The sequence below is a fragment of the Balaenoptera physalus genome (genome assembly GCF_965194825.1).
Source record: "Balaenoptera physalus genome assembly, chromosome: 8".
NCBI lineage: Eukaryota > Metazoa > Chordata > Mammalia > Artiodactyla > Balaenopteridae > Balaenoptera > Balaenoptera physalus.
The window spans coordinates 54155706-54170832 of record NC_138887.1 but is presented as its reverse complement, the minus strand read 5'-3'; the positions used below and the strand labels follow the sequence as shown (position 1 = coordinate 54170832).

General features: G+C 41.6%; 2 protein-coding genes across 5 annotated transcripts in view; one reads left to right on the top strand and one right to left on the bottom strand.

Moving 5' to 3' along the window:
* The window catches only part of ANKMY2 (ankyrin repeat and MYND domain containing 2), a 39896-nt gene extending 32384 nt beyond the window's left edge, over positions 1-7512 (bottom strand). Inside the window, exon 1 of the mRNA XM_082472760.1 lies at positions 7027-7512. Coding sequence (XP_082328886.1) covers positions 7027-7093 — 67 coding nt within the window. The 5' untranslated portion in view covers positions 7094-7512. The remainder of the gene's footprint in view (positions 1-7026) is intronic.
* A 130-nt stretch (positions 7513-7642) lies between these two features.
* BZW2 (basic leucine zipper and W2 domains 2) overlaps positions 7643-15127 on the top strand; it is a 57209-nt gene continuing 49724 nt past the window's right edge. For 2 of the 4 annotated variants that reach the window (XM_082472729.1, XM_082472728.1), the window contains exon 1: positions 7643-7801. The gene's annotated coding sequence lies outside the window, so the exon portion shown is untranslated. Of the gene's footprint in view, positions 7818-15127 lie in introns of all 4 variants that reach the window. The other 2 variants (XM_082472731.1, XM_082472732.1) reach the window with 2 other exon arrangements.

Here is a 15127-nt window from a genome sequence, read left to right as displayed (position 1 = left end):
TTCATATAGACTAAAATAGCTCCATCTTGCTTTTACTTCCACTGGCCTTAGGGTATATTAAATTGGCCACATTTTCCTTTTGGCAGTAATACAATAACCACAAAGCATAAGACTTTTAATACTGAAACAAATCTTAAAGGGCATCTAATCCAACCCACCATCTAAAGCTTAAATTGCTGTCAGTGTAATAACAGTTCAAAATACAGTCCGTATTTATATACCTTGTCACCACTACGTCCTGTGAATTGATGGCATGCTCCTAATAGAATTCTTGGTTTGGAAATGCTGAGGTAAATGTATCTTTTATGCCTGGTACTATACAAAAGTGCCATATGGTCAGTATTCAGACTCTCATACCAAAAGCCATCTGATGTAAACCTGAAGGTCAGTCTCTGTAAATTTGTAAATAAGCTGTAATTGGGCCACGACTATCAGGTTTTCCAGCCTTCTGTAAGGCATACTAAGGCATAGTTGCAGGAGAGAATGTTGCTATTATCATCCTTAATAGGAGCCAATCACATGTTCTGCCAAAAAATTTCTGGTGTGACAGGGAACAGGATAATGAAATTGCATGTTCTCAGGGAGAAAGGATGAGATAAGCCTCTCCTCTAAAAGGACATAAAAGAATAGAAGCATCCTCAACTAGGAGTTATTTCTTGTCTTTAAATTTAGAATTATAGTTCAAGAATGTGTTAAACTTTGCAATTCTTCCAGAGCTAAAGGTGGAATGCAGAATCGAGCTTAGCCTGCTTCTTTCTACCCAACCTGCTTCTTAGGCACATGGTCTGAGTACCCCTCACCAACAGAGGGGAGATACAGAAATGTCTCCTAGATTGATAGCGAAATAGCTCAGCTGGGGAAATGTCAAGTGAGTGATCTACAAGGCCCCGAATTATGACAGCAGCTATTTTGTCCATAGTTCATTTGTCTGATCCCACACTCCACCTGAGGGCAGTTGGTATCAGTGGCTGAATGGCTACAGAGGGAGAGGGGAAAGCCTTCAAGCATGCAAGCAAGCTGTGCAGGGAAGCTTATCCATACCTATGGCTTCTCACCAGAGACTCTCAAACATCTTTGGAAAGGAATTAGAACAAACTCCTGCACACCAATTTCACTTGAGGAAGATGCTTCAGCTGAACCCCGTTATCCACTGAGGAATAACTGAAGTTATTTTCCATCTGACCGAGAGATGTTTATGCAATAAAGGGAGAATACTATAGGGATTGTGATCATGCCAAAGCCTGCTATATGTTAGGGAAAGGATGGGGATTGCAATCATAGACATTTGGCTCATATTAGACAACAGGCCAATAATTCTATAAAATGTTTAGCCCGGTGGCTAACGATGTATATGGTAAATCTGTCCAATCGCAGGGCAATTAAAAAAAAGAGATGAGTTGCTCACTGACATGCCATGGAATACCAGTTAGTCTTTTGAAATGCAGGGACCAGGATGGGAAAATTTTTCTGAAACTGTCTGGGCTTCTAGAGAATGAAAACATATTTTGGAAAATAGATGAGCAAAAATACCCCCAAGAGGAAAAACTTGTGATGATTTCTAACTTGGAGTTCCCAATTTAATGACAGTAGGAAACTGTAGAAGGTCTAGAATAGCATGGAAATGGGAAACACATAGTTTACACAGAAGGATTTTTATTTTTTGTCATTCCTTACTGTGCATAGTAGACTCTCAAACAATATTTTGCAATTAAATTGAAAAGATTAATTGCTTTACTTGGGAAAGAAATATGTTAAATCTGATTTAACAAACTCTTAAGATGAGGGGATGTGGTACTATAAGGGGGATGGGAAATGAGTCAACATCTATCCTCACTGGAGACAAAAATGAATAGACATAACTGACGAAAATAATATTTAATAATTTCTTTCCCTTGTGAGAATTTCTCCAAGTTGCTCCAGAGAAGAAAACACAACCCAACCTGCTCCATTAGGGTGGGATAGATAACTTATCTGGATGGACCAGCATTTTAGCAGAGAAGAGATGATGGTAAGAGTGATATTCTCACTGTTACTGCCCTCTCTTATACCACACTAGAGCCCTTTCAGGACCACTATAAAACTGAACAAGTCCTAGAAAACCCTCAGTTTTCTTATATAGGAAGCAGAAATAATCCATCCCATAGTGTTCTTAGGACTAAGGGCTTGTCTTGGTGTGGGGCACAGAGTACAACCTCAGTGCATATTAGATGCTCTTGTTATTTATATTTAGAGTAGCATAATATAATTCATTGCGACACTTCTAATATCTAGTTTGGGACCACTGGTCTCTACTGAAGACAAGGAGAAGTAGCCAAAACAAACAAAAAGGGAGAAACAAACAAACATGACATTTTCTGTTTCCAGCAATCCATCAGATAGTCATGAGATCTGAATATTTATGAGTTTCAATCATTTAGTGGGATCCCTCAACAGGAATGTTTTGAGGAATCTATGTCAAGTATTTAAAAAACTATTTGGCTTGTTAGTTGCTGTTACATTTATGTATAAGTAAAATCATGTATAAAATAATTACAGTATCTGAATTTAAAAATAATATATGGATACAGACTTAATCATAGATACATAGTTATAAATGTATTTTAAAAGAGAGACTTCTAATTACAACATATATTTTGAAATAGTGAATCTGTTTAAGTGTAAAGTTTCTAAATTCTCCTAGGTGTATCTATTTTTAGACTTTGTAACAAAATGTCCTCAAGTTAGGATTATGAATCACTACATAAAAATTAGAGTAACTGGCCTTCCCTGGTGGCGCAGCGGTTGAGAATCTGCCTGCCAATGCAGGGGACACGGGTTCGAGCCCTGGTCTGGGAGGATCCCACATGCCGCGGAGCAACTAGGCCCGTGAGCCACAATTACTGAGCCTGCGTGTCTGGAGCCTGTGCTCCGCAACAAGAGAGGCCGCGATAGTGAGAGGCCCGCGCACCGCGATAAAGAGTGGCCCCCGCTTGCCGCAACTGGAGAAAGCCTTCGCACAGAAGCGAAGACCCAACACAGCCATAAATAAATAAATAAATAAATAAATAAATATTAAAAAAAAAAAAATTAGAGTAACTAAAAGAGCTGTTGTTTTGTAAAGGAAGACAATGAAGCCCCCAGAGGTTGCAAAACCTGCCCAGTCATATAGTTAATGGTAACTACGTATTTGAATTTAAATTTGTCTTTGAACTCTATGCTATAATTATTAGTAGACCTGAATCTTTCTATATACCAGAGGTACTAGAAATAACATTATTAACTACACAGGACCTTAGAGCAGGATGTTTTAATAGTCCCAAATTGGAAACAACTGAAATGTCCATCAGTGTCACCAGATAAGCAAATAGTGGTATATCCATACATAGGGAATAAAAGAAAAAAATAAGAAACAAATTATTGGTACAGTATGGATGAACCTCAATATCATGATGCTGAGTGAAATAAGTCATGCAAAAAAAAAAAGGAATATTTATTATATTTATTGTATAATTCCACTTACATAAAATTCTAGAATAGAGAAATCTAATCAATAGTGACAGAAACCTATCAGTGGTTGCCTGGAGACACGGGTGGAGGGAGTGACAGATTACAAATGGGTATGTAGAACATTTTGGGGGTGATGGAACTGTTCATTGTCTAGATTGCAGTAGTTTCGTGGATGTACACTTATGTCAAAACTGACTTTTTAAAAAAGTGTACACTTGAAATATGTACCATTTATCGTACTTTAGTTATACTCCAATAAAATTGGTAGAATAAACCTTATTGTCCGAGTCTGCTTCACAGTTCCTTTAACACAAATAATAATAATAAAAAAAATAAGTACGTTACTTTCTTGTGAAATCGGCAACAGTGATCCCAGGGATTTCAAGTACTAAACAAGATAAGTAATGAAAGACTTTCTGGTTTATATTCTTAAAGTTTAATTTATTTTGAAATAGCACTTCCTCAGTGTTTAATGAAAAAGATATCAGAGCTTAGAAGAATGGGTCAATCTACAAGTAATATAACCCAGTTAACTGTGCTTAAGTGATTTCATTTCTCTTCTGAAATGTTGTGAAATGGATGCTGTCAGTGACTATGATTTAAATGAATATGTGAGAAACAGCTTCTCAGTTTCATCTGGAACTTCTTTTTGGCATTCTAACAAATTAACAACCTGTAGAATACCTAGAATGTGCATTTACTCAGAAGAAGAAATTGTCTAAAAGTATCCAGTAGCAATGTGCGGTATTCTCTGGACTGTAAGCCCCACTTACAATCGGCTTAACTTCTGGAGGGCAGTGGTTAGCCGGAGGGAGAACTCAAAAATTTGCTGAGTTTATTTCAGATTGGCCAAGATGACAGGTCACAGGTGGCTGGAAACTTATCGTTAGTTCCACGTACTAGTACTGACTAAGCCAGTGCTTCTCAAAGTTGAGAAATGTACCGAAGGGAAAAAAAATCAGAACTCTACTCACCTCCTTTAAAGAAAATTGCTTCTTATGAGTACGAATATAAACTTTGTTTATGAGCTTCGTTCATCTACAAGCCAAAAATTATTTTACAAATTTTAAATGCACACAAAACTACAAAATCAATAACGTTTACAATTAAAATTAATTTAACTTGACAGATGAAAATATTTTGCTGCAATTAAATTGCCTCTCCAAGTGAATAAGGTATGGTATGGACTATGGTGCTGGTTTCATTTTTTCATTTTGTTTAGTTTGTTTTCAAGTCCAGCATATTTCTAGGACTGTGGGCCATATGATATCTCTGCTCTGCCACTTATTACCTGTATTATATTGGGCAAGCTATTTGAACTTTTCAGTTTCTTGGTTTCTTGTCTATCAAGTAGAGACTGCCATATTTACCATAATAATAGCCAATACAGTATTTTAAACACATTACTCACACTAACTCATTTTATCCTTATAGCAATGTTGTGAGGTGGGTACCATTTTTCACATGGAGAACCTAAGGCTCAGAAACAGTAATTTGCCCAAGGCCAAGTCACCAGCAAATGAATGAGGGAGGATTCCAAATCAGACTTGAAAGGTTAACTACCATCCTATGCTGTCTCTCATAATGTTGTAGCTTAAAAATAATTCCTAGCTTATCAAGATTAAACGCATGGATATATGTAAAGTGCTAAGAATTATGCCAGGCCCAAAATAACAATCAGTAAAGGTTGGCTACGGTTGTTACTTTCTCCTGTCTCCCATTACTTTTTTTTAAGAGTATGGTAATGTCCAACAGACCTTCACTTGACAAGAATGTATCACATACTATGTCCATCTCACTTCTTTTTTCTCATCAGCTTGGACCAATTAAATAGGTGAAACAGTGTCTGTGTAATTTGTTGCACAATGTGGGCCCAGAAAAAAATCACAGTGCTAACCAGGCTAAATTCACATTAATTCTTTTATTTAATCTTTAAAAATAAAAACTGGTGGACACCTAATAATGTATCCAAGGATTCCCTCCCTACGTCCCCACACACACCACCTGCCCCTTTCAGAGACCCACTTTATAAAACTGCTCACTTGTTTACACCTTTGAGAGAGGGTGATAGCTCTGGACTGCTCAAAAACAGAATTTGCATCCCTGGTGGATTATAAGTTGATCCTTTGTCTCCTTTTTTGTCCAGCACTGTGCCTGGCACAGAGCTGAGACTCACATGGCTGCTGAGCTGAATCCCAGGGCCACCAAAGGCACGGAGAAATGAACCAGAGACAGGCAGAAAAGGGAGACTGCAGTGCCAAACAGGTCAGCGAGAACCGTGCAGAACAAACAGTCTGCACCAACTCCCAAGTCCCACAATTCTAGGCAAAGAACACATCATAGCAAATTACAGCTGTGACTGAGTTAAGCCTGTTGAGATCAGATTGGGTGGGCTCAGCTCATGAGCACCTGTTGAGTTCCAATCCGATATTTCTCTCCTTTACGTTTAGACTTTTCTTGTCAGTATAAAGAATACATGTGCCTTACTCTCTGTATGTCCAGATGGGAGCCAGGCTACTTAGAAAAAAAGAAAGACTGGAAATTGGGAAGTTTTATGTTGCAATGACTGGCTTCTCTGCCGTTCGAGGGAGCTTAAAACAGCCACATGAACAATGCCCGCAGTTCCCATACATCCGTATCGCCGCGCCGTGACAGTGCAGAAGCCACGTAGTCACGCTGTTGTCACCTGCCAGGTAACGGGACTTCGGGAACTCTTCTGGGACGTCCACTCGGGGACGGAGCGGAAAACATGGCTTCTGGCTCGTCCCCGGGGCCTGCGTCTCCCTCCCTAGGACCCGGAGCGGCGGAAGTGGGACGCGCGTTGGGAGAATGGAAGGGAAAGCGCGGAAGAGCGCGATTAGAAGGTCGCAGCCCTGCGAAGTGCGCAGAGCGGTGTGGACGCCTCCCCAACCTCCTCGCTGTTGTGAGAGTTCCTGCGGCGGCCGGGGGCTTCTGGAAGGAAGCCAGGGAGGCCCTGGACTCAGAAGCCTCAATGCGGCAAATTACAGACCTCGTTTTATGCCCTTGTAAAGAACCCTTCTCCTTAGGAGCTCCCTCCACCCGCCCCAAGCGAGGGCGGGGACAGCCAAGAGATCCAGATCTTTCGGCCTCCGGAAGTCGAAACGGCCCTTAGACACCTATCTAAGAAGCTGAAACTTCCAGGCCACTATCGCCCAGACGGACTGTGGTCAAAATCACCTTAGAGTTTTGAAGAATGCACATTCTGAGGCCCCACCCCGGGTCGCTCATTATCATCCGAAGTGGAGCCTGGAAATGTGCACCCTTCCAAACGCTGATTTAGAAAACGAACGTCTGCAACCTCCGCTCCCATCCCAGCAGCGCTTCTCCTTCCCCACCTCTCCGCCCCCGCAACCGGTCCCAGACCAAAGGTAGGAGCGCTGTTTCCCGGTCGCAGGATGTCAGCCTCGCAAAACCGTAACCCAGGGTCAGCCGGGCCGGGGGCGACGCCCGGGCTCCGCCACGCCCCCCTCCCTCCCGGACCAGGCAGGCAGCGCCCCCGCCGCAGCCCAGCACCCACACCTTTTCCGATGACTTCCAGCAGATCCTTTTCCTCCTGGGTCAGCTCGCCTTTCTTCATGTGAACCATTGCTTCCGCCAGCTTGACAGCTATTGTTTCTTTGGAAGTATTAAAAAGAAACGACGTGTCTGTATTAGGAACGCCAGCCCCAAGGTTTGGCAACTTGAGACTAGGACATTAAGTAGCCAACCGCGGAAGCGTTCGAATTCTCTCCACCCTCCGGGGGGCTGGCGAGCAGCGGGCGAGCTCGGGCGAGCCGGGCGAGCAGTCTCTGCAGGCCCAGCGGTAGTCTCCGCCCCCCACGAGTCATTGGCCTGGCCGGGAGGAGGAGCTGCAGGAGGCGGCAGCGAGACTCTCCCATTGGAACAGCCTGGGAAGGAAAAACCAAATGGAGAAAATCAGAGGGGGGGGATTAAATGCCTGTTACACGTCTCCCACCGCCATCCTTTCCGGTGCAGATATTTAGGGACACACAGTATTTAAATTCTCTTTCTGGGATTTCTGTGTTCGGCAGTTTCTGCTACGGGCATGCATCTCCCTTGCTCTCGCTATACACCCCCCTTCATTTCCCAGGGAGTGGAGCGGCCCGGGACGGGGGCGGGCTGGGAGGCGTGGCGGCGTGGTAGGCGGGGCTGCGCCGAGCTCCGTGTGTCGGTGTCAATGTGTCTGTCCTTCACTCCTCCATTGTCTGCCGCCACCACTGCTGCCGCTGCCACCGCCGCTGCCGGAGTCGCCGCAGTCCCCAGCCTCGCGCGTCGCCGCTACCTCCTCGGACAGGTGAGAAGCAGCCCAGGTAGGGCAGGGGGAGAGCCGGGAAGCCTTCGACAACCGGAGCCAGAGCCCCACCGGGAGCTTCCCCGCTACCGGAGCTGGCCCTGAGGAAGCATGTGCCTGCTGGGGCGGCTTCCTTCCTCTCGGTGGGGAAGCCGCCCCTCCACCCCATTACCATCACTTATACCGCGTATCAGTGCCCCGGAGTGAAGACCCTCCACTTGCCACATTTGGCCGTCCTGGGAGACCGAGAGCGGCCAGGCGCCGGCCACGAGGTGGGAAGTGGCGGGTGCCCATCGTCCCGTGCGTGGCACCGCCAGATGTAACTCCCGGGAAGCCAGGGTTGAGGCTTTGGACTCGGGGTGGGGTGGAGAGGGGAGCTCCCCATTACGAGCGAGATGAACGCATGTGAGAGTAGTCTCGGGAGAAGGTAGTTCTCATTTGGCAACCTACCCTCCTCACCCTTCCACCCACCCACCCCCACTTGTCATCTCCTCTGGCGTCTGTGGGAGCTGTAGAAGAAAACCGGATCTGATCGCTCTATGGTGTCCGTTAAGGATGTTTGGAAGCAATTTACACTTGCACTAATACTTCGTTTATGAAAGACAGCCGGGGATGAGGGGGGAGGGAGGGCCTCTTCTCTCTTCTAGAGTTCCCAGTGTCTTTGTAACTCAGATCTTGAGATTTATGGAAATAGGAAGGGGAGGGAGAAGGGGCGGAGATTAAATTGGTGTTGCTGTCTATATATAGCATTAGATTAGCCTCTTAATCCAACCTTCATTCAACTGTAATATGTAGCTTCAGGCTTTCACTATAGGAAGCTAGGGGCCAAATACAAGCGTGTACCCTCCTGTGGCTCAGAGACAGGACTTGCTTGCTTATACGAAGTCAGTCGTTCCTCCCGGGTGGACATCCATAACATATTTAAAGCATCAGCGAAAGCTTCTGTAGAAATTAGTGTTTACTGTTGTTTCTCTACAGTCTAGTATTAGTGTTTCTCCCAAGACGCATCTGCTTCAAAGAGAAATATTTGTATAATTATGTAGATTTTTTTTGTTAAGCATCCCCCCCATACCATCACTCTTTCTCCCCGCTGTGCCATATATGAAGTGAAGTGTATTTTCCTCTGGCCTTACGCCTTCATTTCTTGGAAGCATTCACTAACACTTCTGAAATCCTGGAAGATGTTCATTATTTCCTGCCTTTAACAAAATTTTTTCCCCAAATCCCAGATGTTTTCTTGTCTAAGGCTTCATCTTTACAGACTGGGGCAGATCTGAGCCAGAACATATCACATGAAAATGGTTTGAAATTATTCATCACAATGTATAACAAAGAAACTTTTGTTTGGGAATGCTTTAATAATGACGTGACTGTTCAAACAAGTAGTAAGGCTTTTGAGTGACCCATCTTTTGTAACACTTAGAATGCTGCTATTGCCGCAGTTACAACTGATTGAAAACACAGTATCATGAAGAAGAAACCCAGAAACCTAAGAAAATGCTTGCGGAGTAACCTTCCCTTACCATGTGACTTAACATTTTACAAGGGATGTTACAGAATTGGGTGCTTCATTGCCAGTATTTCCATCTCTTGTGCCAAATTGGGGCCATGGTTACTTGAAGGTCACACCTGTTTGTCTCACTGAAGTTGTCAGTTCCTCGAGGATAGCAACTTATTATCTATTTTCCTGGTGCCTTATGGCACCTCGTTGGTATTTAGTCCTCTGTGAATACATGAATTCAGTAAAGCTAGAGTCAATGACATTTAAAGTAAAAAAGCTAACATCTGCCTAGAAATGCATATAAGTAATATGTTAAGTTTAAATTTCTAGAAACAGATACGTAATGGATTGTGTTCATCAGATGGATTCATTAATCGTTTTTGGACAGTGTTAATATTTAATGTAGGAATAAGATTAGCTAATGAGCATACCTTAGACTAGATCAAGGAACTTTTTTTGTATTAAGAATGTATTCACATCAAAGAAGTTTTGTTGGTAATAAAATAGCTACTACTTATTGGGTCCTTAGTCTGTGCCGATATTCTACCAGGTGCTTTGTTATAGGATTTGTTTAATCATTGTTGTAGTGACCTAGCTAGTATTACCCCTGTTTCTGAAAATAAGGGGACAGAAACAGAAAGAAGTTAATTTGCCCACAGACCCACAGTTTGGAAGTATCAGAGCCAAAATTGGAACCTAGATCTGTCTCCAAAACCTTTTCGCTTTTCATTATTCTCTATCTCTGTGGCTAGCAGTAAGGGGGAAATTATATATTCTTTAGCTAATAGATAACACGTTCACACGTTCATGTGGTTTAGGGTGCCAAAGGTACAAAAGACTCTCTGACCTCTTTGCACAGTTTCTTCTCCATGCCCTACAACCCATGGTGTCTATTTTTCTCATACCTTTCTGAGAAATTGTATGTGTTTATAGCTTATATGTGTAGCTCCACTTTTTTTTTTTTTTTTTTTTTTTTTTTTACAGAAATGCGAGCATACTAACACATTGTTCCACAATGTGTAATAGAATTTATATGTTGCTTTGGTCTCTGTTTCTTTCTTCTCCTTTTAAAAAATAATGATTTCTGAAATGTCTGAAATTCTTATATGTGTCCCCATCATCCCTTTTTGTACTTCTACCACGCTGGACGTCTCTTGGCCTCTTGCAATGGATTCCTAAGTAGCCTGCTTCCCATCCAGCTCATTCAAGGCACCACCATTAAGGCACCACCACCAATATACACTGAGCACTCATCATCCACCCAAGGATGCGACGTACTTTGTAAAGACAGAACTGATTCACTTAAAGCATGTCAGTGGCTCTCCACCTGCCGCAGAATAGAGGCTCTGGTCTCTTACTTCTGGTTCCTCTCCACCAGCCCAGGTTTGGTCTGGGAGGCTCCGACTTCTGGTCCCAGCCGGCATTTCCAGTCAGCCAGCCCCTCCCACATACTCTGCTCTAAGGTCACCTCACTGATGATTCCCTAACGTGCCAGTATTTTCCACCCCTTTGTTCCTGGTTTTCTCTTCCTGGAATGACCTCCCTTCCCTCTTTACCGAGCCTTTCTCTCCTTCCCAGATCTGATGAAGTGTCAACTTTCAAGATACTTCCATGGTCGCCTCTCCCACCCCATCCAGGAGGAGAATACAGGCTCTAGTAAACATTTTTATTCCTGTCCCTCAGCAAGGGCGATAAGAACAATGTTTCCTCAGGAGTTGCTGGTACAGTTGCTGACATCCTCTAATTTTCTCCTATCTTCTTAGGAGCCCTGGTCCCCACCCACCTTGCACCCTGAAATTAACATCTTTGCTTCTTCATCTGGATCCCCATGAAAATAACCTAAAGCAGGCACCTTTTTCATGACATCCTAGTTCAGTTTTTTAAATCTATTTGACCCCTTCTCCTTCTAGACTATAAATTAACTAGGATTAGTTTACCTTTGCTTCTCAAGATTGTGACCCGGTGTCTCGCACCTAGTGTGTGCTCAGTACATGCTGAGTTGAGTTCAGTTTGATCTCCAAGTTATTTTAGGTGGATTCGTTTCCCTACTTGACTAATCCTTCCTGGCAATGTGAGGTGATGTGGCCCTAAGCACACACAATCATAACCAAGGGCAGAAGGTCTTTAAATGTTTTCGGTCTCAAGTTGCTTGACATTCTGATGAATGCTATCAACCAAGAAAAAAAAAATTGTTCATATGCACATGTTACAAATTTTGCCGACCGTTCCTGGACTCCCTCTTTGAAGCCCTTGACGTACATACAGCTCTGTTAAGAGAATGCCATTTCCTTTTTATTGCAGAGGAATAGCTCATTTTTGAGTGTTGTAACTTTTGGGGTAATGTTTTCCTTGACATTTAACTTTCTTTTCTTAGGTACATTTCTTGACTGAGTGGATATTTGATGATATTAGGATTTTTATTTTCTTTGAAACTAATATTGTGGTTATATGTTTAAAAGGTCCCTTATCTTTTAGAGATATGTACTGAATTGTTTAAGGGGGGAAAATGGTAAGACATCTAAGACTTGCTTCAATATAATTTTCTGAAAGTGGGAGACAGGGACTGAGTAAGAATATTAATGAGACAAAGTTCACCGTGTTGTTAAGGGTTGAAGGTGGGCAATGAGTACATTGACTTCATTAGACTGTTCTCTCTGCTTTTGATATGTTTGAGATTTTCCATAAGGAAGTTTTAAAAAGGAAATCTGGAAGTATTACAGCCACTAAGAAATTGTCGTTGTAGTTTAAACCAAAAAAAAAAAAAAAAGAGAGAGAGAGAGAGAAAGCAATATGGATACTAATGCTCTTTCTCTATACTTAGAGTTGCACTTATGCGGTTATCCATTTAATGTTAAAACAGTTACACCTAAATCAGCAAAAGACTGTCTTGTGAACAATGCAGTTCCATAAACTGTTCACATCACCTTTTAGCTTCTCCACAAAACGAAGAGGTAGGTGGCATATCTCAGTGCTGTGTCACAAGCTTATGAATATCCTACTGGCAGCTAATCTTCATCTTTTTTAGACCCTGACAAAGTAATTTGCAGACACGTCTCAACAAGGGGTGCAAATATATTTAGTTTAACTGAGAAAATCAAGACATGAATGAAGTGGAGATACTGATTTTCTTCTGTGTCACATAAATCAAGTCAAAAGGCATTTCCAAAAAAAGGAGTACTTTGGTAATGTCATGAGCAATAGTTAGAGGAGGTATCTCACTGCATGAAAATGAGGACCACACTGAGGTGTGCCTACCACGTCCTTCCTCAGGATTGGCTTAACTAAATGCTTGTTTTGACAACTGCTTTCTGAATTCTTAAAACTTTATAACTTGCATGTCTTGATGTTTATGTTTCTTTTATGATGTTTTGGACTTATGAAATGTTAATGTTTCCAGAAGCCAACATGGAATTGTTTGGTATCATTTATAACATGTCTTCCCAGATTTGGTTTGAAGAGTTCTTAAAGAATATTTAATTAAGCTTCAAAGCCCAGCCTTCACAGTGTCTAAGGACAATGTAGCCAATCCAGTCTCATTGCCAGGTAATGCTGAAGCACACATTAGTGTATATCCAACTTCAACTCATATATATTTATATATTAGCTATGTCACTGTGGAATTTAAAACTCAAGGCTGGTGCCTCTTATCTCTGAGTATAGTAAAACGGTTCCAATAATTAAAAATAGAAAGCTATTTTTGCATCAGAAGGAAAAAGGTAGCATTCACCTTCCCAATAAATACATTTAAGCTAGAAAATCGGTGTTTTTATCTCTTGTTATTTGGTTATCTCTTGCGGGGTTGTGTTAAAAAGACCCGGCAGACAAAGCAGCCCTTAAAACTACATTCATCAGCCTCTGAGTAAAATCTCTTCCTGGTCTGTTGATTGTGGAGTAAAGCAGTCCCATTAAGTAGCCTCTTCTGACCTGGTAGGAAATGATTATGGATGAGCCCTGGGAGACAGCCAAGCACAGCCATAGCTCTGAGAATTAGAGTGGGAAAACCAAGACTCCGTGATGAGATGGCTTTTCCAAGGCAATGTCTCTTGCTTTCACTTTCTTCATATATAAAACAGGGATACTAACCAAACTTACAGGATGACTTTGAGGATCCTTGATGATACCCTGTGAACTATAAAATGTTATATAAAAATTAGTTGTTATTTTTAGGGCCAATTCTACCTGTTTTTACAGTTGAGAAGAAGATGAATAACACAATTACAGGCCTAGTTAAGAAATCATTTTAAAGTAAAATTGTATAGACATTAGTATTTGCCATAAGCCCAACTTCCTACAGTTTGGAAGAGATTTATTTTTCAAGAGAGACTTTCATAAAAGATATAATTCTAGTAATTCTATCTCAGGATTAACTTTTTAAAAAATATTAATCAGGATTAACTTTTTTTTTATAATAATAAGAAAGTTCTTGGTATGCATCTGTTTTCAGCGAATCTCAAATGATAAGACATGATCTTTGTCCTTAAGAGGCCTCCACTATCCTTTAGGAGACCCGCCGGCCCCTGAAACAATAAGGACTAAAGTCATCATCCAAAAGCCGCCCCCCCACCCCCAGTCAGCCGACAGGTTAGACCCCTTTGAGAACTTCCCTTTGGCTGTTCAGGTGGCTGGCTGGCTCCTGCCAGCCTTTCAGCTCTAATGTGAACAATGTGGTTACTCCCTACCCACCCACCGGCTTCCTGCTCCCAGAATGCCCTCCTCCACCCATTTCTGCGTATCACATTTTACTCCAATCCTTCTCAGCTCAAATGACCCCTTCCCCACACAGCCTTCTCCAGTCACCAACCAGAGCAGTACCATCACAAGTGCAGATTCCAGAACGGGTGGAGCTCAGTGGGAGGACTAGAGAAAGTGAGGTTCTGAACAGTCTGGAAGGATTGGTGAATTTGGGCAGGCGAGCCAGAAAATGGAGAACATTCCAGGGAGAACAACCCCCAAGAAAACAACTCCATAAAATATTATAACATGTTATAAATATTTATAAAATAAATATTGGCTGTAATTTTCTGGCCAACCCTATTGGAGCTAGAATTTTTTTCATTCAAAGGCACGTTTTCTTCAATATGTCAACTTTTTAAAAATCACAGAAGTGGTAGATTATATTTTAAAGCACACTAGGTTTGTTCTTGCTCTCAAGTAATTTATGACATCACATGTTTTAGACTAAACTGAAAATTATAAAGCAGTATCTTCGGAATTGGTGGTAGCAGGAAAGTTAATAATGGACATAAAAAGAAACCATGGAAGAGAAAATCATATACTTATTCGGATATTTTGCCTTTGAATACAAACTAATTTGAAATTATCCAAAATAGCTAGGATATCAATAGCCAAAATAGCTAGAAAATAAAATGAGTAGGAAATTGTGAAATCTCAGTTTGATTTTTTTTCCAGTTGGACTGTTCTGATTTTTTCTTTTCTACTTTTATTGATGAATGGAATAAAGACATGGCTGAAACAGTTAAACCTGAGACATGCAACTTGGGGATTTAATAATCAGGTTAATGTGAGTCATTTTAATGCAGGATTGTGGTTGTCATTAGTTTCCACAGCATTTTTCCTTTGTATCTATTAGGGGAAAAAATACATGACAATTTAGAATAATTTCTAAATTTTAAAAGTCTGCTGTATACCAGTATCTGCAGTATACACAAGAATACTTTTCATTCTTAACTCATTCTGATGTCTATATTGGGGCCATGGGTCTCTTCAGCAAGTATCTTTTAGGCAGTTAAATGCCAACTGGAATAATTTGGCCTGTTCTAAATTTGGCATGTGTTGAGTGAAAAGTGCCAAAAAATATTCTGATAGTC